We start from the raw sequence: 24,354 nt of genomic DNA on the forward strand, positions 1-24,354 counted from the left end.
TGTGTTCTCATCCTGTCTCTCTCTCTCTCTCTTTGTGGGTGTGTGTGTGTATATGAATGACTTGGCCTGTATTTGTGCTGGCAGCAAACATAAGAGGCTCTCTGTGCAATCGGACAAGGTGCCGATATCTCAGTCATGTGACAGTGACTTCCTGTCTGTATGTCAGACAGCAACTGAAGGCTTGTCAATACAAACCCGTGCTCACATCCTTTCCCATCTCCTGAAACACAAACTCACGCCAGGGCCAGTCGAGAACCGTGAAAACCACTTTCTTGTTTAATCTCTTATCAAAGTGAAACTTCAGACTACAACAATTACAATTTTCACAAGTTACTAATATAATTCACATTAATAAGAACATTTGAAGATCTAAGGCCAAAGGGCGAGTTTGTTTCAGCAGACTTGTCAGACTCCACATCACTACAGGAGACTATTGTTCTTAATAAAAAAAATAAATTAACTTATTTTTAATAATAGTTTTATTAGTAATGTTTGACAGCACAGCAGTGCAGCCATCTATTCTGTCAATCATTTTTTCAAGTCCTCATCCTGTGTTGTCCTTTGGCTCACTTGGCTTAACTCCATTACACAGGACAACACTGCCCTCCTATGGCTGGATAATATTATTAAACCTGGCATCCATGCAGACTTTATACAGTAGTGGCTCTTTGGGATCATGGAAGTCATCCAAAAAGCTGTGTTGGCTTTGGATGCAGTTGTAATCATGTAAATATGTTTCTAGTAATTAATGACAATCATGAAGTCACAGTTTCTCTCTCAATTAATACTTTGCTCACTTACCATTGGCTCCCTGTGAAATCCAGAATAGAGTTTAAAACACTTCTAACATTTAAAGCACTCAATAACCAAGCTCCATCATATCTTAAAGACCTCATAGGGGGACCTCTACTGATACTCTGAGCTCCTCCTCTCCTCCCTCCATTCAAACTCTACCGTTGCATGTCATTAACTTTGTGTCTTCTCTCTCCTGTAGTTGTGCATCCTCCTCTCTGTCTCTCTTACTCTGTAATCCTCAGGTATTCTCTGTACATCTCCAGAGTGCAGTTACTGGTCCTACCAACCTGTCCAGTATTTTTGCTGCTAGTTGTCGTTGTTTTTTTGTTGCCTGCTGCTCTTTTCTCTCCTCTTTCCACTCAGTCGAGGCCTTTCTCCATAGGGAGTTTTTTTCTCTCCACTGTCTCCTAGTGGGGTTGTTGGGTTTTCTATATAATTCTGTATACAGCTACAATTTATAAGGTCTTAAACCTTACACTGTAAAGTGCCTTGAGATGACTTCTATTGTGATTTGGCACTATACAAATAGAATTGAATTAAATTGAATTGAATTAATGTCACACCACAGTTGCACAACCACCAAAGTTGAGCAGTAATCCTGCTAAATCTCGTTCTATGCCCCCAGCATTAGATAGGCTTGTTTGGAGTGATAGATGCCCCTTGCTGTGACTACAGCCCATCCAGTCTCTGCTTAACATTTGTCATTGATTGCGGCCAAGCCCCAATTGGCAGATCTAATTCATTTACGAACTTGTCATTCCACATCATTGATTAAGTTGTCCTTTATCCAAGCTTTAATTATATGCAAAGATAAAAGATTTTCTCATTATTGTATTTAATCTAATGAAAGACCTTGTGCTACAGCAGAGGCCAGAGCAGAGGTCCAGATTATTGACCTTGGGGGGCACAGCTAGTGAATGGATGTTTTTAATTAGACAGAGCAAACAGCTTTGGGTAGGAGAGCCTTAGTTGTCTGTTAGGCTAGAGGCTGGGACAGGTTGGCATGGAGCAGTTTAATAGATCTCAGCAGGTCACCGTGTCTCACCTTTATTGACTACAGCTCAAAACTTATCACTGTTAAGTTCATGCAGAAGGGCACTTGAGCTCTAGTCATTTGTAATGTTGCATCATGTACATTAACAGAAAATTCACTGTTTACCTATATAATCTGCTTTTCCTCTAATACTCAGAGGTAATGGATCTTTTATATTTGCATTAAATTTCCCCTCAAGTTGGGTTTTACAATTAATTCCTACAATTAACTGCGGGATGAGTAACAATACTGCATGTTGTTGACACTGAAAGAGAGTGATGGAGAAATAAACACTGGAAATCTCACCTGGATGACTGATCATTTTAGGCTGCACTGCAGGAGTCAAATCCAGGAGGTCCCACCTCTCAACAAACACAACTCTGCTGCTGATGTATTTATGCCAGACACACCCTCACAGGGTTTGTGGAGCTGGTAACCTGATAGGGGCCTACACACTGTTAGACACATGGTTTTAATGATTTGGTTGATAATTATATGTAATGCATGCATTTGAACAACATAAACTAACAGTGAGAACTATTTTAAATGCCCTCGAGTAGCACCTCAAATGACGTCCGACCCCAACACCAGTTTTCCCATGGGATCAATGAAGCATTTCAAAAACAAAATTAAAACTGTTAAAAATCTTGATACATCTTCTAGTCTGTCATCATGTTATAATTTAAAGCAAAACTGAATTAAATACACTTTTATACTTCATTATTACAAATGAAGCTCTGACGAGCTCTAAGAGCATCTAACATGGTGTTTCATTAACTGTTAACTGTTAAATATAATGTGTAACTGTTTAATAAAAGACCAATCATATCACTCTCTCAAATCAGTGTGTCTCCATTTTTATTGGCAATTAAACTGGAGCAAAATTGTAAGCATACTTTTCTTCATCTGAAATAAAATAGAACTGGGAATCACACTGACAAAATATAAAAAAGGAAAGTAAAAAAAGTGACACAAGTGAAATTTGTAACAATGTAGTTGGTCTATAATATAAACATAGTACCCCCCTTTTTTTTTTATAAAAAAATCTTCATTTACAAGCTAGCACACAAAAATAGGCTTCTCTAGCAAATCACCAGCACGATTATCACCACACTGTCAAACAAACACAGAGAGAACCGGCTTGATAATAACACTTTGGAGCAGCTGCCTCCTCACTTTATCTAATTCTGCGTGTGTGGTTCCCGTGGTAAATCATTTACTGTAACACTTTCATTCATTCTCGGCAGTAGCTGATAATTGTGCTACAACACTTCCACTGACGTGGTGTCGAGAGACCACAATAAGCAAGATTTTGAAAATCAAGAAAATACTTTCCCCAATATAAGAAAAAAACAGCAGTGATGAAAAAGGTAAAGACCGCTGAGTTTTCATTTATTCCGACGACTCACAGTCTGTTAGGTAGACCTGATTGAATTTCCTTCCTGTATTTTGTCACACTACAGAGAAATCCAAATCCACAGTGCAATAATAGCCTAAATATATGGTTTCACTGCAAATATAAGATATTATGTATCCCTTTCTGCCACAGCTCCCTGTATTATGAAGCTTGATAACCTGAAAATCAAACCTGTTATAAATATACCAAACTAAATGTGGGCATTGCTGCTCTCACTCTGTCTACTGAGAGTAGATCCACTGTAGGTGACGAAGACTTGGCCACACGTTTACATGTATTACCCATAAACTTCATGATGCATTGTAAACATTCACTGTAAACACAAATTATCCACCGCTCTCCACTAGGTGGCATTATGGATTCATCAGGTCATCCTTCCTGTTTCATTCAAACATTGATTCAGCAAGTCCTGTCTGCTTGAAGGTCTCTGCCACCTGTCTGGAGTGCTGCATCTTAGCTGACAGCGCCTCTAGAATATCGTTCTGGTCCACAGCAGTTGCTGTCCGGTAAATGAATGTCCCCATCGACTCCAGACCACGCATACCTAGATTTACTCCACAACCTGGAAGATAAAGAGGAAAGAAACAGAAACATACACACAAACACATTCAAATTTAATCGATCTCATTAATGTGCAGATAAATACTGTTCCTAATTTTGAAGACAAATACTAAACTGTATCCTTGGAGTCATAGTTATCTCCTTGATGAAAAGGCGATATCGTTACATGAATAAACATTGAGCAGCATGGAAACCAACTAGATACTCGTCAGCTGAAAGGCCACCCAGTGCAGTAGTGAGTCATACAGCCATGAACACACCCCTACTGCATGCATAAAAAACAATTTACACTCTTCTTGTGTCTCCATTTCTGTGAATCTCTCATTTTCACTCTGTCTCATTTGTTCAAAGGGCTCTCTGATTTGCTAATAGAGATCTTTAGATATAATTTCTCACCTTCAGCAACACTAAGATGATGAAATGCACAGAATGGCACATATTAGAATCGGTACTTTTCACTTTAAAGCAAATGCCCCTTCCTGTTCTACGCAATAAAATACAATGCATACTGTGCTATAGACATGCATACCTGTGTCAAAGTTAAGGACTCGTGCTGCCTCCCCTTCCACAGTGACCGCCACATCATCCCCTTCAATGTAGGCAGCGCTGATGCGTCTGTGCGATAATTGAATCTCAAAGAGACGCCGGCTGCACTGCATGTGGTGGAGCGTCACGTCACTGAGACGAGGCTCTATGTCCGTCTTGTAGGCATTGAAGGACTGATGGAAAATGTTCTTCATGATCTGCACAGCACACAGAGACAGTTAGAAGATATTTGGTATAGTTTAGAGCATCATTTAAGGCAAACAGGTAAGAGATTCACCAATCTCTTACCTGAGATTCACCAATGTCACAGGCTGATTTGCTTATAGACATTGCTACTTTTACACACATGTACTGTACGGAGAGTCTGACTCTCAATCACACTGCTACAGTTGAACCGTTGCAGGAAATGCCACAGCACTCTGACTTCAGGCTGTGTCGCGAGGTCGAGAACACTGGCCTGTTAATACACCATCTGAAGTGACTTATAAAAGAGCACCATCATTTTATGTTCAAGCATGAACACTGAAGATCAAAAGTTGAAGTTGTCTTCTGATTGCTGTGTGCCTTCCCTGTGATTCTAGAGTAATTGGAGGCTGAGTGACAAGCCTCCCTCTGCCTCTGTCGCTCTTTCTCACCGGCCAACTCTGCTCTTCTTCGACCCATACTTGCACAGTCATCTGTTACCAAGTAACAGTGCATCTCAATGCCACCCACATAGCAACAAGCTCTCCAAGAATGGTCTGGCTATGCACCTGTAAAGTGTGTGTGTGCTACACTACACGCTGTGGGTCCAGGTTATACATAACCTGAGCAGAGTTTCAATAAAACAGAGGTTGTAACTGTTGTTGAGCACAGGAAGGAAAATACCTGCCATGGATTTATTAACTGATGTGGGTACTGATGACCTCCACAGATACACACACACACACACACACACTGCTGAGATCCACTTTGTCCTCATCCTCTTTCATTATTTCTTCATCTCTGGCTGAAGACGCATTGGCTTATGTTCAAGTTCGCCCACAGACTTAAACACTCACATGCACGCACTCACACATGCACACACAAACAAACACCGACACTAATGGACTCCCACAATAGTGCAGTCAAAGGCCATTTGCTAAACGAAACATGAGGAATAAATGAGTAGGCAGGGCGGCACTGTCCAAAGCATTAACGTGGAAATGCATCCGCAGGTATAGTTCACAGCCAGAATTCAAAAGGTTTGAAAGAGATTTTATCAAAAGGGGACAAGAGTCTCACAGAGGAGTTGGCTGTGTGCCTGAGGAAGCGAACCATCTTGGTGTCTGAAGTGGGGCAGACGAGGGCCATGTAGCGGTTTCTGAAGGTGCCATAGATCTTGAGGTGGAAGCCAGGTTTAGAGGGTGGGTTTCGATGTTCTCGGAGGGCCTCAACTCCGTAAGCAGACAGATCAAAGTAGAGGCTGTGGGCACGGATCTCAGGGGTTGGTACCTGAGTTAAGAGAGAGAGAGGGAAAGAAGAGACAGGAGAGGAGATCAAATCATTTGAGATGTGTGAAGATATACAAGAAGCAGCAATGAGCTTTACTTGGTCAATATCAATGTATCTGCTCAGGAAGAATCATTTAAAACATATATGTACCCTATGATATGTGTCAAACATATTGCCTTTCTGTGCCTGTGGGGTGTTATCACTGGAGTGGAGATTAAAAATGACTTGATTTTTATTCCGTGGTTCAATGTGCCAGAGACTTCCCGTTTTACCTCAAACCAGAATGGATCAATTTTATTCTCAATGACATAAACCAGCCAAGTGGGATCAAACAGAATTTAGCGCAGCCGAGGGAAATAGATGAGGCAACAGAGCAGAGACGGAGAGAGGATGGAAGGAACGGTAGGGCTGGTCAGGTCATATGCTGGGAGGTAAATTCAATCACTACAGGAAACAGCCAGGGAGACGAAGCCCCGATAAAAGGCAGCCGCAAAGTCACTAAAGAAAACATGGCATGAATGTGTACTAAGACTATGTTGTGTTCACCATTAGTTAGTTATCAAACCAGAGGTTTTTTTTTTATCTGTTTATCCAAAATCCTCTGTGTTGTACAGATACAGTCACTGAATAAAATCCCAAGAGCAGCCTTCTACTCAAGTCAGTCTGTAGAAATTATAGAATTACCAGTGATGGCTCACGGCTGGTGATCTGAGCAGGACGAAGAGCAGACTTCTGCTGCAAATATCATTTGTCTGCAATTGAAAGGTTTCACCCCAGTGGACCAGCAGGGACGTGATGTTTGTTTGCTCAACTCTCTCAATAATACTTCTGCCTGAACAAGTGCCTGTGTACATATTACTCAGCTTATTTTTGTTTTTATGTCTTAAAGTAAAGATCCACCGTTTAAACACTAAAACATTCCTTAATTAAAATAATAATTAAATAAATTATTAAAGTGATCGGGGTCAACACATCAAATGATTACCTAGAGCTAAATATTATGTTTTCGTGGACAGTGTTTTCTATGCTAAATGGCAATGAAAGAAACTGGAGAGAAGGATTTTTGTTCTACAAATGTTGCAACTTTGGAAGATGTCTACTTAATCTAAGAAGATTGAATACTTATATCGTCATCAAAGAAAAATGTATATCTTTTAGCATGGAGCGATTTTGTCCCCAAGCACTCACAGAGGAGGTTTGTTTTGGAGGGATCTCTGAATGTGATACCAGGAAGAATAGTTACAGCAACAAAACCTGTTTATATGCACATATGGACACCTGACTGTTGCTCCATCCTTTAATCTGCATTTTATATTGCACACTTAATAATAATTAAATCAATCTGGGGCTTATTTTAGAAGATTTCCATACTTATCTATTCGGTCTTATGTGGGTGCCTTGGTAATATCACTCAAAGAACCATGTGCTTTTTTAATGATAAGTGACCTTTGGCGCGCTATGTGAAAAACATTACTGCTGATAGCCTGATTCATATTCACCTGGCAGGGAAGAGATTATGAGTCTGTCCAGGGGGCGTAATGAATCGAAAGCTTTATCATCACCATTGCCTGCCTCCATCAAAACAACAGCTGTTATCAAATTCAGTGAGTGAATCTAAATAGGAGCATTGTTGATGCTGACAAGATCCAACAATCTGCTGAAATCGGCCTGTTTATATAAGAGTCAGGTATTGTGTTCAGCTGCTCGTGGCTGGTCCACATCACTGTTTTCTCAAATCAGCTTTATGTGGCCTTCACTGCAATATCCTGTTTCTACGGCTTTCATTCTTTACACAAACAGTAATCAGTTGGTTATCAACTCAGTGTGTGCACATGAGTGAGTGCATCATCACTGTATATATGTTCATGTACTGTATGTTTACACAGTGTGCACTGACTTGTCTCTGGTCTAGTCTCTCTATAGTGGCATTAGCTCCGTAGGCATGGCAGGACTCCACGGTGTAGTCAGAGCTGATGCCCAGTACGGAGCAGGTGTCTCCACACGATCCATCAGCCACTACAATCACACGTGGCCAGTCACCGTGCGGGATACGGCGCAGGTATTCCTCTGTGAACTACAAGAACAACAAGAAGAAAATTACTGATACAAGGAAAGAAAGGGTTCTTCTGGCTCTCTTAGGTAGAGGAAGGAGTGACAATGTGTAAAGTCTTCATCTAGTCACATTAGTTAAGATACTAGTCTACCTCAGCCTCACGGGTTCTTCATCAGGGTTGAAACATAGTCCCATCACTAAAAATAACAATGAGAGCTACCTATAAAAAGGACTAAGCTATTTCCTCATTCAAAAATGTCAAAAATAACTGATTGAAAACATTGTTCTTTAGTAAAAGATCTGGGGGTCTGGACACTGTTTTAGTGTTTGAAATGACAGGAATTACTGATTATTGGATATGCAGAGCTTCATACTGCAGATATGTCACCCCAAATGACTTTGCAAAACATTGAAGAGCCTTATAAAATATACCTCATCTTGTGTTCAATGTTTTTAAGATAACACAGATAGACCAGACAACAGGCTTCTTATAGGTTGCAAACATCTAAATGTTACTGTTTCATTACTGAATAATCTTCCACTAAGACTTGCCTGTGACAGTTAGGGTGTATTGTAGCATACCCATACGAGTCATTAAAATGGACTCCAGAGGTTGTGCTTGTCTTAGCAACAGTGCATCTGTCAGAGAGATTTATTATTATGCCTGTGCATCACTGCCCCTCAGTAAAACACCAGGTACTTGACTTTGCAGACAGGAAAGAGCAGGACAGAGTGAGTTGGCAGCTTGAAAGGAAAAATAAAAGAATCTCACATAGGCTAAAATGGCTCTGAACCAGTGAGAATTATATTTAAGTCATTTATACTGCCTTTACAAAAGATTCATTTTACATTCGCTGACCTTTGAAGCACTGACAGGTTAGGAGGGTAAAAAAATAAGCCATCAAACACAGGGTCCTCTCTAATCCAGAGGTAATGGCAAACTTGGCAGTGACTCTAAATGAAACTGAAGTTTGTTGTGATCAAAGGCCATCCTGACCTTGTCTTCCATTTTTCAAAGGTTGCTAAGTCACTGGATGAGCAGTGAAGACAGCAGCAGCTAACAGAAATCACACCGGAGCTGAAGAGGAGAGAAAAGCTGCTGGTCAGAGCCAGGGAAGCGTGGCAACACACAAGTGTAATAAAAGCACTTTCACACGATACCCAGCGACTGTGGCCTCTGGTTTCCTTCCATGACACAAATATTCACTGAGCATTTAATTACTGTGTGCTCACTCTGAGCACTCATTGCTTTACTCAGTGAAAGCCTTCTGAGGCTACTTCTTTGTTGTCCTATACTGAAAGTTGATCCAAGATGGCGGCGCGGCAGTAGCTCGCAGCGGCCTCTCCGGAGACCAACAATGGTGCTTTTCGTGGTTTTCCGCGTTTTTAGCACGACCACACACAATAATGAACACCAACAACAGTTGTGTTCGGGTTTACGATCGCCAGACGCTGCTTCGACTCAGGTATAATGCACCGACCAAGCTGCATGATGATCTGCAGGACGACCTCCGCGACCTCGGGTTACGACTTCGGCCACGAACACCAGGCCCCCAGTCTCCGGCCTTGCCTGAGGCCGGTGGCCGGGCGAAGGCACATCGGAAGCGGTGCTCGAGGAAGCGGAAACGCGGCAAACGGGCGGGTGTCCGGGCTAGGCTAAGTGCTAACCCTAGCCGGCCGGCTTTACCGTCCATGTTTTTATCTAATGTCTGCTCCCTGGACAATAAACTGGACTACATCCGACTACAGCGAACTACGCGGCGTGAGTACAGAGACTGCTGCGTCTTTGTCTTCACAGAGACGTGGCTCAGCGACAGAGTCCCGGACGCCGCCATCAAGCTACACGGCCTAACCGCGTTTCGAGCCGACAGAAACCCAGCTCTGTGCGGTAAGAGTCGCGGCGGTGGTGTGTGTGTTTTTATTAACATGGACTGGTGTAAGGACTCTGTGCTGGTTTCCAGCTACTGTTCACCACTTGTGGAGTTTGTGACTGTTCGGTGCAGACCTTTTTATTTACCGAGGGAATTCACCACTGTTTTCATCTTTGGAGTTTACATCCCTCCTGGCGTTAATGCCAAAGAGGCGTTGGGTGAACTACATGGAGCTATCAGCGACGTGCAGAACGCCCAACCTGACGGCCTGGTCATCATTGCCGGAGATTTCAACCATGTAAATCTCAAGTTGGTGCTCCCTAAACTCCATCAGCATGTGGACTTTGCTACGAGGGGGAGAACGCGCTGGATCGTGTTTACACTAACATCCCCGGCGCGTACCGAGCGGAGCCCCGCCCCCACCTCGGATACTCAGACCACATCTCTGTTATGCTAATTCCAGCATACAGACCACTTGTCCGACGCTCCCAACCGGTTCTGAAGCAGGTAAAGACCTGGCCAGCAGGAGCCATCTCTGCTCTTCAGGACTGCTTTGAGTGCACCGACTGGGACATGTTCAGGGAGGCTGCAACCACCGGTGATTCCGTCAACTTGGAGGAGTACACATCATCAGTGACCAGCTACATCAGCAAGTGTGTTGATGATGTGACCATCTCCAAGACCGTCACTACACGCTCCAACCAGAAACCGTGGATGACTGCTAGGGTGCGTGCGCTGCTGAAGTCGAGGGACTCCGCCTTCAGAGCAGGAGACATGACGGCCTTAAGAACAGCAAGGGCTGAACTGTCCCGAGCCATCAGAGAGGCGAAGCGCGCGCACGCCAGGAGGATCCACGGCCACTTTGAGGACAGCGGAGACAGCCGGCGCATGTGGCAGGGCATCCAGGCGATCACTAACTACAAGACAACTCCACCCGTCTGTGTTAGCGATGCCTCCCTCCCAGATGTGCTGAACGACTTCTACGCCCGATTTGAGGTACAGGTAAAGAATAACACGGTAGCTAGGAAATCCACCCTTCCCCCAAATGATCAGGTGCTCTGTCTCTCCACAGCCGACGTGAGGAAGACTCTACGCAGAATCAACCCACGGAAGGCTGCTGGTCCTGACAACGTTCCTGGCAGGGTCCTCAGGGAATGCGCAGATCAGCTCGTGGATGTCTTCACTGACATCTTCAACATCTCCCTGAGCAGCGCCGTTGTTCCTACATGCCTCAAGTCAACGACCATCGTGCCGGTGCCGAAGACGTCTACTGTCTCCTGCCTCAACGACTACCGCCCTGTTGCACTCACACCCATCATCATGAAGTGCTTCGAGAGGCTGGTCATGAGGCACATCAAGTCCCAGCTTCCACCCTCACTGGACCCGCTGCAGTTTGCGTATCGTCCAAACCGTTCCACGGACGATGCCATCACCACTACTCTCCACCTGGCTCTCAGCCATCTGGACAACAAAGACTCATATGTTCGAATGCTGTTCATAGACTTCAGCTCAGCATTCAACACCATCATTCCCCAGCAGCTGATTGGGAAGCTGAGCCGACTGGGTCTGACCACCTCCCTCTGCAACTGGATCCTGGACTTCCTGACTGGGAGACCCCAGTCAGTCCGGATCGGGAACAGCATCTCCAGCACCACCATGCTGAGCACTGGGGCCCCACAGGGCTGTGTGCTCAGTCCACTGCTGTTCACTTTGCTGACTCACGACTGTGTAGCGATGCACAGCTCGAATCAGATCATCAAGTTCGCTGATGACACGACTGTGGTGGGTCTCATCAGCAAGAACGACGAGTCAGCGTACAGAGAGGAGGTACATCAGCTCTCAGCCTGGTGCAAGGCCAACAACCTGTCTCTGAACGTTGGGAAAACTAAAGAGATGGTTGTTGACTTTAGAAGAGCAAAGAGTGACCACTCTCCACTGAACATCGATGGAGCGTCAGTGGAGATCGTCAAGAGCACCAAATTTCTTGGTGTCCATCTGGAGGAGAACCTCACCTGGTCACTCAACACCCGCTCCATCAGCAAAAAGGCCCAGCAGCGTCTCTACTTCCTGAGGAAGCTGAGGAAAGCCCATCTGCCGCCCCCCATTTTGACTACATTTTACAGGGGAACCATTGAGAGCATCCTGAGCGGCTGCATCACTGCCTGGTTTGGGAACTGCACCGTTTCGGATCGCAAGGCCCTACAACGGATAGTGAGGACAGCTGAAAAGATCATTGGAGTCTCTCTCCCCTCCATCACGGACATTTACACCACACGCTGCATCCGCAAGGCTACCTGCATTGTGGACGACCCCACCCACCCCTCACACCCAATCTTCACACTTCTGCCATCAGGGAAGAGGTTCCGGAGCATTCGGGCCCTCACAACCAGACTTTTGAACAGTTTCTTCCCCCAAGCCATCAGGCTCCTCAACACACACACAACAAACTGAACTGAGCACACACACTCGCTAGATTCGACATGTTTCCATCCTTCAGTTGTAAATTGTATTCATTTCCGCTACTGGTCGCTGCTGTTTTGTGTTTTGTGTTCTGTTTTTGCACTGTCTTCTGACGTCTGTCTGCACTTTTTCTTTGTGTTCTTGCACTGTTTGCACTAGGTTGCACAGGATGCACTTTATGTGTTTTGCTAGGACAACTTAGCAGTCCTCAGCCCCATGTTTGTCTTGTTGCCGTTTTATGTAGCACCATGGTTCTGGAGAAACGTTGTCTCATTTCACTATGTACTGCTTCAGCTATATGTGGTTGGAATGACAATAAAGCTTCTTGACTTGACTTGACTTGACTTGAAATCGGGTGCCAGAGCACACAATAAAACTCTCTCTTGTCTGTAGAATACCCTGTTTTTTCTGTACAACATATGTTTATGTCTGGATCGGAATATCCCTATAATACTGATTTTACTTTCCACTGGCCTAAATTCTCCCGGGTTTAAGGTCAGTTTACATAACAGGTTATTTCAACTGATCAGCCTGTTTTCAGTCTGACATTATACAATACTGTGTGAGGAGAAGCTTTGGGCATTGCACAATATTATATGTGCTGCATACCTGATGATAAGAACATAGCTCTACACACAGTTTTATTATGGGGTGTCTTCACAGCAAAGTGGCTCATGTTGGTGTAAACACAAAAATCAAAAAGCCCTTTAAATAAATGCTACAAGAGCAGACCAGAGTCCAAGAAGACTGGTGCCTCTGATTGGACATGGGAGCAGACATCTCCGTCACCATCACTGCTCAGAGCTATCAGACCTCTGCTGCAGTGGAGACACACACCAGCCTCTTTTTTCTTTGACAGCTGCTATTTAGGGAGGATCAGATTTTAAACAGACTATGAAAGCCCAGTGTTTTTGCATGATGACACAGCGTGAGACTTGGAGTCTGCACTCAAAGTTATTACACAGTGTTTCCAGGTCAGCGGCGTCTGGGTAGCTGTGATGCGTTTGCATAAGAGGTATTTAATAAAGAAGCTGCCACTGGATGTATGGTGACATTTGTTGATTAGTAGAGCATGCTGATTCATTTGAAGCACTGGCTGCACATGACACTGTAAAAACACTGGGGCGCCACCTGTTCAGAGGCTCCTACCTTGGTTCCCAGCTGCACTTTGACGTCCACCTTGTGCTTCTTCTGCTCCAGGATGCTCAGCAGGTACTCCTGAAACACGCCTATTCTGGTGAAGAAATGCTCGTTGTGCCAGCAGCCCTCCATGTTGTCAAAGTCCACCCCGAGTCCCAGCAGAAACTTCACGCTGCGGGCATCCAGGGCGATCTGCTGGGGCCGGCAGAGCAGGGCGCTCCGGTACCTCTCATCCAGCAGGGTCAGCTTCAGCACTTTCCCGGAGCGGACAGCGACCAGGGCGGCCGTGAGCCCCACGGGTCCCGAACCCACGATGAGCACCGACATCCTGGCCCGCCACTGTCTGATGCCGTCCAGGCTCACTTTCACCACCACATACACGGCCACAGCCACCAGAGTGCTGAGCGCGGTGTCGTAGGCGAGAGCGCGGTACTTTTCCTCCGCGCTTCCCCCGATTCCTCCAACTCCAGCATCCTGCGCCTGCAGCTCGTCCATGCCGCGAGCAAGAAACGATGCTGTGGCGTGTGTCAGGCGATGTTTTTGCCGGGTGCTGGAGACTATCCTTGCTTATCCAAGAGCCGAGCGCCCTCTCTCATCATCCGCGCATTCATTGAGAGAGAGAAACAGGTTTCACATCCACGCACGCAGACGGCAGCCCAGCTGCGTCCTCACCCTCCCTCCGCTGCAAGTTGAGTTGTTGCAGCACAATGGACTCCCCCCCTCCACACACACACACACACACACACACACACACACACACACACACACACACACACACACCTCTCCCTCTCTCTCTCTCTCTTTCACACACACATATTATACACACACTCACCTGAAGACACACACAGTCATGTCTCACCTCACCACACTTGTGAGGATTCTCACTGACATGATGCCTCTAACCCTAAACTTTATCCTAACTCTAAAATCTGGTCTTGACCCCCCTGTCTTCAAAAAGTGTTTGAAGTGAATTTGCGAATACCCCACATGACTAAAATGTCATTACAAAGAAATCAATGCATGCACATAACACACACACTCCCTCACACACACAGACTGATGATGTCTGAAGAGCTCCAGCACAGAACAGCAGCAGGCTACATGAGTAAATGTTTAAATCAGTCATATTTCTGAACCAGCCGTGGGCGTGTGATTCTCAATTCCTAGGAACTAAACTGTTCCCATGTTAGAGAAGTTTAGCGAGGTCACACACAAACAGACAAGTTTGTCTCATTATGTCTTCATAATAAATTATTGCCCCTTAACCATTAAGACTAAATGTCTATCCCTAATTCTAACCTTACTCCTAAAACCAGGTTTTAACCGTTTGAAGTTGTGCAGAGCAGCTAAAATGTCGTCACAATTAATGAATGAATGAACCAAACAAACAAGCAAACTACTGTCTGTCCACTGTACCAAAGAAAGACATGCATACATAAACACAATATACTGCACAGGACTGGGGAGACGTTGACTCCAGGTATTTCAATTTGCACTTTGTTTCTTTTAAAGGGCATGCTAATGTCCGTCTCCAGTGTTGTACACGGCCTCAGATTTGACTTCTCTCTTTATCGCTCCTCTTCTTTCATCTCCGAACTGCAGGAGGCTGAGGCCATTAAGACATTTCACCATGGTGATTTCTCCTCAGAGGACGAGGTCAATTTAGTTTATATAAAAAAGGCACATTTCTAAGATGATGCTGCTGAAAATAGAACGTAATGATGCAAAAAAAGCAGAAGAGAAATGATAGTGTAGCTGCATGTTTGTTGTTTTATAAGTGTGTGTAGTTTAATACATGAACTAATGTATTTTATATTACCAATGAGCAGCATTCGCTGATATTCTCTCACACCTTTTCTCCTTAGTAAATGAATAACTCCAATGCAAAACATGAATCATCATCATTATTGTTTTAGCATTTGAACTAATGATCTGACCTTTAAGCCTCATTTGAGCGCCACTAACAAACTAAGCCGGGGAAGGTGTTTGTGACATCAATTTACCTAAGTGACTCCCTGATAATAAGCTAAAACCTTCACAGGCAGCTGACGATGAGGCTCCTATGGTGTATTTGTCTATGTGTCAATGACCATTAAAGAAAAGTGTGTGAACCCATAAATCCATATAAATTGCCAGGTATCCAGACAAAGAGGTGGAGAGTGAGGAAGGAAAGACAAACACACACACACACACACAGATAGAAACATCTTGGTGTGATACACTATGCCTCCACCGGTAATTGGTTTCCACCTCTGCTCAGGTGCCTGGCAACAATCATACAGTCCAGCCAGTCCAGATGAAAAGAGAAAGAAAGCTCTAATTACAGCTAGCGCTCCGAGCCAGTAGGCAGCCGCAGACCAGGCATTTTTAGAGGAATGAATGGAGAGTGGCCGCGTGGCAACTTTAAAAAAAATGTTTTACCTAAAATGAGACGTATCATGGAATAACACGCTAGAAAACAATTAAGCATCTAAAGAGCACATTTGCTTTGATTTCCACATTGGCATGCTAATATATGCAGTCACACAGGTGTGGTGGAGATAATCCTTCCACAGAGGCTGTAAATTTGAATGCGTTAATGACACGGAGTGGATCCCTCACGTGTGCGACACAATTCTGTGTCTGAACAAAAGGACCACAGAGAGAAGGTTTTCATCAGTTTTCCCACATCTTACAGCCATTAATGGGGCTGAAGAGGAAAGAAAAAAAAAAAAAAAACACGTTAGGCCCCAACATAATGAATACCAACCCTTGTTGTTGTCAGGGAATCCAGGTCACATTAAATCAGCATATTCACATATTGGAATGAGGCTACATAAAGTATTTCTGTAGGCTCCAGTCTTCCTAACATCTATGAATAGTTTGGGTGAGCAGAAGTGAAATGAAGAGGAAAATCAAGACAGAGACAATGAACATAATGTGACCGTTGTAATAGAAACACATCAGCTATTTTGATGACATTCTTATACTCTGAAAACATTGGGAGGCACACATGGGTATTTGTTATGACCATAAACACTCAACAAAAATGCAATCCCGTCATAGTCCTGTTTTTTCTCATCAAGTCATTTTTTCATGTGCTCACCCTAAACAGACTCCAGCACAATTACTCTCCCACTGTGCTTGCTCTAAGCCAGACACGACATCGTTACTACCCACTGTGTCAGCATGTGTTGTGGGCCGAGTACTGTAACTGACATTTTTCACCACACTGTTGCGCTCGTGGTTTCATTCATTCACAGCATTTTATCTTCGAATGTCATGCATATGAGTAATTACAATATTCTCAAATTGAAATTTATAGCTTTGTTGTATTTTGAAATGTTATAATGTATTATTGAGGATGACCACCTAAAATAAATGTACTTTCTGATCTGGGGGTTAACAAAGAGCTCACATAAAACCCCAGGTATGAAAACACAGAGAGTTTTCTGGTTAACTTACAGTGAACTGCAAGTACATTCCACTGAACCATCGTTTCAAGGCCTCGGTTAAGTAAACCTCACAGCTGACAGTGACACGACAGATTAGCATGGAAAACAGCCAAAATACTTGGCTTACTTTAGCTCAAGGACAGGCAGAGAAATGCTCCCATGGGAGGACAGATGTAATCACTCCTGATCAGGTTATTTCAAACTTGAGTCCAAATGATTCTAGACTCTGTTAAAAGAAACCGGTCTTCTTTGCTGTGGGCGCCTTTTAGGAGGGAAATGAAGCACTTGTTCACAATATTTGAGCTGCCAGCTGTCAAGCTGTCCAGCTGAGTCTCAAGTAGTGACGTGTTAAGAGCTGACAGACTGAAACTGTGGTGACGTGAGCTCAGGCACCCGAGAACATACTAAGATCAGATCACCATGGTTACACAGTGCACTAAGGTCAGCGTGTGACGCGGGATGTTACGATCTTAGCTGGAAGGTTTCCATCAGCAATCAGTTGTTGGAAATTGAGTTTGTTTTTTTTTACAATGCCTTCCAGTAGAGCACATAACAGCAAAACAATCCCTTTACCTTCACATTTACACTATATTCAAATATACAAATCGTCAATTCAAACTTTACTGAAGCATGTCATAGTACATTTGCTGAGAAGACCTCTTTGATAAGAACTGTCTTTCTTACAGTTACATTTTTCAATGAAGAAAAAACAAACAAAAACAAACAAAAAAACAGCAGAGGCTAAAGATAGTCCCATTCAACCATCCAGCTGTAAAATCGAATGCACAAAGGCAAATCTCCACAACTTAAGTAGAAAATATATCGTGAAGGGGAAAATTAACTTTTCACATGATCTTAATACTTGGAAAAAAAAAACATGTTTCTCACAGAGATGGTAAAGGGGCACTTATGACAATTACTGACAAAAAACTTCTAGAACTAAAGCTCCATTGATTTTGACATGGTAATTCAGAGTTAACTATAATACAGGTGTGGAAAACTTACACAACTGGATCTTTCTTGGTACATGTAAATGAAACATGCCAGATCAAATAAACATTTGTAAAGCATACGCAAGCTGGCATTAAATGAATACGTTTGCAAGATCAAGAGCAGTGAATGACGTTGTCTTTTGAGCATCATTAAACACACACAGACTGAAAATCTGTGACTATTCATGGAATAATAGGTGCATCAGTCTACCCAGCAATTTAAGGGATGACGAGTGTTCTCCAGCTAAATCTGAGGTATTTTTATTACACTTATAATTTAGCGTCACTCTGCTGGATATATTCATCCCATTTCTATGTAAATTATGCATTTCTTCTGATGGTTATCCTTTATGAAATGCAGATGTACTCAAAGATCAACCACACTTGAGTCATACCAAAGCCCATCACTGAGGTGCTTATTCCCATCCAGGAGCTAAAGAGCGTTGTACTCAACACACTTTGATGGGTCAGTTGTGAAGTGTTTCTGGCAGATAGTCATTAGTCTCTTCAATCCCTGTGGAAAGAAAAATAAAAAACACGGCAAGTTGTCAATGAAAAGTATTTTTAAAAAGGGTAAATTACACTGCCTGTTCCAAAAGAAGTCACACACTCTAATATTTCATTGGAGCGCCTTTAGCTTTGATTAGGACATATATTCGCCATGCCATTGTTTGAATAAGATTCGCAATGTCACAACATTTATTTCCGTTTAAAGTTGCACTGATTTTTCACCAAGATCTTGTATTGATGTCGGACCACTGCACAAAGTCTCCTCCAGCCCATCCCAGAAGAAGAAGAAGAAATCCATTTATGGAATAAGCTGGTCATTCAGTATATTCAGGAAGTCAGCTGACCTCATTCTTTGGGCACATAACGTTGCTGAACCTAGACCTGACCTACTGCTGCAACCCCAGATCATAGCACTGCCCTTTAGTAGAGTTAATGGATGATGACCAAGGACCGATCTGTGCAGGGTACAATGAAAATCTCAAGACTATCATCCAGGAGAGAAATGTGCTGCCTAGTGTCAGAAAGCTTGATCTCAGTCGTGGGTGCTCCAACAGGACAATGACCACAGCTAAAAACACCCAAGAATGGATAAGAGCAAAACATTGGACTATTCTGAATTGTCCTTCTATGAGTCCTGATCTAAATCTCACTGAACATCTATGTATGAAGCTGCCATCTAGAGAAGGCACCCTTCAAACCTGAGACAGCTGGAGCAGTTTGCTCAAGAAGAGTGGGCTAAAGTACCTGTCGACAGGTGCAGAAGTCTCATTGACAGTTACAGAAATTGTTTGATTGCAGGGATTGCGTCAAAAGGTTGTGCAACAAAATATTGGGTTAAGGCTCCCGTCATTTTTGTTCAGGCCTGTTTCATTAGTCTGTTTTTTAAAATGATTCTGTTGAGCCAAAAAAGCAATGTCTGATTTTCACAAGTTGATTTTTAGTAAATTTTTATTTATTTTTACTTTTGTCAGTTTCAAGTTATTTCAGTGACCTTTCTGGGTTTTTCTTTCATTAACAGTGGGGTGCCAACACTGAAAACAATAATGTAGCAGAATATGCATTAATAATATTCCCCCAACAATGTAACTGTGAAATGTGCAGACATGATTTCCAACCATCATTACATCATTACATTTTTAGTGTCATAATCTTGGTGGTTATTACACTGTATTTGATGTTGTTTGAAGTTTGCTTCAAAAGCTTTGCCATTCTAAAAAGGATTTGATGTCTCAGAGTATTACCTGAATGTATTTCCTTTGTGTCTCATCGTTGAGAACATGGGCCACATGTTTGGAGAAGATCTTTTCTCGTCCAGTACGAGCATGAATACCCACCATAGTCACACCGATAGGCCAGGGAGCATTTCCAATGGCCATCTGCAGATAGGCATCATTTGCCTGTGGGAAATGTTGCAAAGTTAAGCATGTAGTAACACATTTGTAATAATGAAAGGACTAATTTGGTGAATAACAGTAATACGGAGTAGACCATAACATACCTTGACATATTCTCTCTCCAACATGAATTTAATTATGTCTGTGATTGACTCTTTAATGTCCGCTGGTAAGCTCTGAAAGAGATTATAATGAAGTAAAAAGTGTTAAATTCACGTGTCATAAACCTCATCTTGCATCTTTATTTTTACTCTCATCATAAGAATTACCTTCTTTCTGAGTTTCCTGAAAAGTGGTTTGAGATAAGACTCGGTCTGTGAGTGTGTTGCACTAGCCAGCTTGCCCTGCACACTTCGCTTTACATGGTCCTCTCGGCTGTTAAGATCTTTAGCCCAAACACCAAGAAGAAACTAGAAAACAACAGGAGATAACGCTATTATGAAATTAACAGCAAAGATGGTGATATCAGTGGTGATTAACATAATAGATAATGATTCTTTGTTTTCAACTGGAAATGACAGAATAATAGACAGGGCCCACCACCATAACACTAACAAGCTGTGTTCTGACACCTATCATTCATGACCAGAGTTACATTTTTTCCATTGCTGACCACTGTCCACAACATTAAAGCCACCTGGTGAATTTAATTCTCATTGATATATCTCTTCATTTATTTAACAGCAATATAAATAATCAAAAAAACAGAGAAGAAAGAACAAGCATATAAATCGCTGGTACACCAGTGATAGAAACATTTTTTACACAACAGCACCCTCTAGATCCAAGTTAGAGCATGATTTTATTGTCTTACGCTCAAAAATTTGTCAATAACATCCTGGTCTCCATCATCATCTCCTGTGCCCAGGGTTTTGCCAAGAGCCTAGGAAAGAAATTCAGTATACCAGACACAATCAATTAATATGACCAATTGATAAAAGTTATTATTTAACAAATTCAAAATAAACATAAAAAAGTATCCTTAATATCTGGCTCTTATGTCTCACTTTGCTTTAAATATCTTCTTTGCTGTGTGCTATGTATCTCACTTGTAAGTCACTTTGGATCAAAGCATCTACCAAATTACTGGGATCTTATTTATCCTCCCTGATGCAGTACGGTCTGAGGTTTACCTCCAGTTCTTCTATTGTGGTATTTTCCTCATGCACTTTGAGGTCATGCTGGGTGTCCAGTTCTCCAGACTCTGTTCCTCCAACAATTTCATTCAGGTACTGCTGGTCGATCTTGTCCATGGCTGCTTTCAGGTCATTCCTCAAGCCCTACATATAAAGAAGCACAGCAAACATTATGACCAAACAATTTAAGATTTTTTTTAATGACACGATAAAACAGCATCTGTGTAAATTCCACTTTTCCTCAAGAAAACATGAGTACCTGGATTTAACACTTCACATAACATTTATGTTCAGAAACATAATAAAATTTGATTTTGTTTATTCTGTAAGGTGACACGTTTATAGAACAGTATTGCATAAGGTGTGTATTTAGAAAGCCTGATATCAAAAAGAAGTAAGGAGTAATAACATGCAGTTTTCCAATGTAAAGGCTTAGGTGTGAATTTCTGCCTGGATCTAGATACTTGATGATGTCTTCTACTTCCACACAGCGTCAGTCTTACCTTGTTTACTTCTGGAGTCAGAATCTCAATCTTTCGGAGTCTCTGGAAGGCATCATAGTCGGACTCTCCAAACAGTCGGATTGGCTCTCCTCGTTCTCTAAGCCGTCGAATAACCTAGACAAGTACAATACAATACAAAATTAACCAATATGAAAAGCAGAATCTGAAAAGAAAAAAGGGGAGTGTTAATGTTATATATTGACTTACTTCCTGTCGTGACAGTGTCATTGGCAGCTTCTCCTCTGTTAGTTCCAGTTCTAACACTGGATTAGCTGATGTAGATGGTTCATCTTCTTCCTCCTTATCAATCTTCAGGACAAAGTGGAGGAAAGAGAAATACACACAGATTACTGGAGAGGTGTACAGGTACAGGTACGTCTAGAATTTGTTAATTTCAAGAGACAATCAAACTAATGCAACTGGGATAAGTGAAAAGAACTTGTGAGAAAAGCATCTGCAATGTCTTCATGAGAAAAGTCCTCGGGAGAACAGTGTCAATGTGTATCACTATGATAAACTAAACAGAACTCCTTCACACTGCTCTTACCTGCAGGTCTTACATAATCACAGATCACTAAAAACTTAACATTTAATAAATAGATGCACACAAAATATTCATTCTAAATATTTAGGAATGAATGTGCTGATTGTACCACCTAAAACCTAATCACAAGCAAAACATATTCAGACTTTTTTGCAAGCAAACTTAAAGTGTTCTGCCAGATCATGCTGTTGTAGGCACATGCATCCTGGTGCTATTAGATTTTAGCACAATCTCAAAGAATGAACAGAAACTGAATGAAACAACAGCCCTTGTTCAAATAAACACTTCATCCTGTATATATGCAAAAAACAATAGCTTAACAAATTTGACATTTTAGGCTTTGCACAAGTACAACATAAATGTCATTTTTCATGAAAAATAGTAAGACAAAACCAGAAATATCTCATAGTTGGTCTAAACATTAAAGCCGCTGTCACAGTTTGTGAGCAAAATAAAAAGCACAGCTTGGAAACAGAATAATTTTTATTACAGTTCAATATCCCATGCTGAAATGCACACTGAGTATGTGTCCCACTTTGGTTTTGTGGCTTCTTTTCCTTGTTCCTTTGCTTTCTGAGTGATTGTTGCCAAGTATGTAAGTAGTTTTTAATGCATAACTGCAGCACACGTAAATGCATACTTACTGAATACATTTACATAGCAGAGTAAACTAGGAGGGCAGGTAAGAAATGTCATTTATGTGTAGATATACGGGTATATTATGGTCTAAGTGTGACTGATCTGTCTTTATTTCAACAGCTTGAACCTAAATATGTCAACCCTCCAGATGTCATTTCTAACAACCCGCACTGAAAACAAAGTTAGCTCCACCATGCTATTTCTACTTTCATACTCACTGACTTTCAACTTTCAAAAGGAATACCAAGGAAGCAGAAGCTTTGGAACACAGGGTGTTTATCTTTTTCATCATGCATCCTGTCAGCTATTTTCACTGTGCAAACCCATACCTGGCTCTCAGGAGTCTCTCTCTGAACCTACAGATGCAGGCAGCAGAGGCAGGTTGGGGAAAAACAGCACAGTAAACAAGTGCAAACACTAATCAACAACTGATCAACAACAATGTCTGATCTTATTTTGTTTCCTGGCAAAAAAATGGAACTACTGCATCAGCGGAAGAAAGGACGATGAGTGTTAGAAAGAAGATAATTAATCTCAATATCAACCTTAAATCCACATCTTCTGAAGTAATCTTCTCTCTCTTTGCGTGCAAGATCGCCCCTTTTGAAGAATTTTTTGGAGTCCTGAAACCAGACAGATAAAAGACTTGTTTAACATTTTTATAAAACTTGAAGTAGAGCAGAATGAAAACATAATACTGGTAGTGAAGCCAGTAGTCGTAGAAAATATTTTATAGTGGTATATTAATAAGCAGTAGCAGTTTATAATTTATTATTCTATATAACTCATATTATATATGAGTTTGACTAAATGTACTAAACATACTGCATTTAAGCATATCTGCATTTAACATAATTAATTCACCTCTTTTAGCAAAATCTTATGTCACAATTTACAGTTCTGATGTTCATCTCTGATTGACTGCTGCATGTTTTAGAGGTCCCATAAGATATGGAGAGATAAGGAGAGAACAATAAAATCCTTCATCAGATTTAATAAAAGGGTGAATAAAAGAGTAAAGACATATAAGATACCAGAAACACTGAATTTATGTTCCCTTTATCTTAGTATCTGTGTATCTATTTATAATAACGCTAACATCGACACGAGTTTAAGAAGCAGGCTGTCGAGGCGACGAATACATGTTAATGTAACGCTACGTATTTGTTAAAGTTGCTGACTTAATAATCTGTTAGCTATAACTGTGTTTAACACAGATAATTGATAAGTTACATGTAAAAATGAGGAAGATTCTGGAAAGACGACATTAGCAGCAGAGCTAACAAGCTAACAAAAACAAACAACTTCATCAGCTACTCACATCCACTAGCTGTTTTTCTTCTACGTGTTTCCTCTTCCTAGCAATTTCAGCTTTGAGTATATCCATTTCAGAACATTAATATTGGTCGTTGTTAGTTTATTTGGACAAATAACCACTCATGAGAAACTGTTGGAACAAGGCTACAGCGTGAAATTGAAACCGGAAGTTATTCGAAAAACACCAGACTACTGGATTTCAGTATAAGAGTCCTCAGTGATTTGCTATTTTATTATGTTGAAGGTGTTTCAAAATAAAACCTTAAAAACACAAGGCGACTTGGCTTGACTGGGCCTTTAAAGGACATTTTTCTATATATATATATATATATATATATATATATATATATATATATATATATATATACACAGTATAACACTAAAATCTACCATGAACTGCAGTTAAAAAAGTGTTCCAAAGGTTAAGAACTACCATTACTTCTGTCTTGCAAAAACCAACTTCAGAGATTATAAGGAGCACATTAACTCAATTACTGACCACAGTATGCAGTACAATTTTGAGGAGTGCATCGCAG

The 24,354-nt window shown here is 41.9% G+C and overlaps 2 protein-coding genes across 2 annotated transcripts; both read right to left on the minus strand.

Annotated features, from left to right (window-relative positions):
• Window positions 1-2,756: 2,756 nt before the first annotated feature.
• Window positions 2,757-13,931, minus strand: si:dkey-234i14.6. Its single transcript, XM_026365376.1, has 5 exons — window positions 13,359-13,931; window positions 7,723-7,899; window positions 5,616-5,825; window positions 4,336-4,549; window positions 2,757-3,807 (listed from the first exon to the last, which is right to left on the minus strand). The coding sequence occupies exons 1-5, from the start codon at window positions 13,842-13,844 to the stop codon at window positions 3,629-3,631; spliced, it is 1,266 nt and encodes a 421-aa protein (XP_026221161.1). The 5' UTR covers window positions 13,845-13,931; the 3' UTR covers window positions 2,757-3,628.
• A 2,333-nt stretch (window positions 13,932-16,264) lies between these two features.
• prpf18 (PRP18 pre-mRNA processing factor 18 homolog (yeast)) lies at window positions 16,265-23,980 on the minus strand. Its single transcript, XM_026366493.1, has 10 exons — window positions 23,823-23,980; window positions 23,047-23,124; window positions 21,526-21,627; window positions 21,319-21,432; window positions 20,813-20,959; window positions 20,494-20,562; window positions 19,949-20,089; window positions 19,784-19,855; window positions 19,527-19,682; window positions 16,265-18,289 (listed from the first exon to the last, which is right to left on the minus strand). Exons 1-10 carry the CDS (start codon window positions 23,886-23,888, stop codon window positions 18,209-18,211), a joined length of 1,026 nt encoding a protein of 341 aa, XP_026222278.1. The 5' UTR covers window positions 23,889-23,980; the 3' UTR covers window positions 16,265-18,208.
• Window positions 23,981-24,354: the final 374 nt, after the last annotated feature.

The sequence above is a fragment of the Anabas testudineus genome, chromosome 6 (assembly GCF_900324465.2).
Source record: "Anabas testudineus chromosome 6, fAnaTes1.2, whole genome shotgun sequence".
Classification (NCBI taxonomy): Eukaryota; Metazoa; Chordata; class Actinopteri; order Anabantiformes; family Anabantidae; genus Anabas; species Anabas testudineus.

What these genes read in the sequence shown, in the direction of transcription:
- si:dkey-234i14.6 (XM_026365376.1), bottom strand. Translation starts at nt 13,844, where the DNA reads ATGGACGAGCTGCAGGCGCAGGATGCTGGAGTTGGAGGAATCGGGGGA. An exon ending in GGCACACAGCCAACTCCTCT is followed by an intron (nt 4,550 to 5,615) that starts GTGAGACTCTTG and finishes TGTGCTGTGCAG; the next exon opens with ATCATGAAGAACATTTTCCA. An exon ending in AGTCCTTAACTTTGACACAG is followed by an intron (nt 3,808 to 4,335) that starts GTATGCATGTCT and finishes TTTATCTTCCAG; the next exon opens with GTTGTGGAGTAAATCTAGGT.
- prpf18 (XM_026366493.1), bottom strand. Translation starts at nt 23,888, where the DNA reads ATGGATATACTCAAAGCTGAAATTGCTAGGAAGAGGAAACACGTAGAA. An exon ending in AAGAAAAACAGCTAGTGGAT is followed by an intron (nt 23,125 to 23,822) that starts GTGAGTAGCTGA and finishes GTCTGGTTTCAG; the next exon opens with GACTCCAAAAAATTCTTCAA. An exon ending in CACAAAGGAAATACATTCAG is followed by an intron (nt 18,290 to 19,526) that starts GTAATACTCTGA and finishes TTCTTTCCACAG; the next exon opens with GGATTGAAGAGACTAATGAC.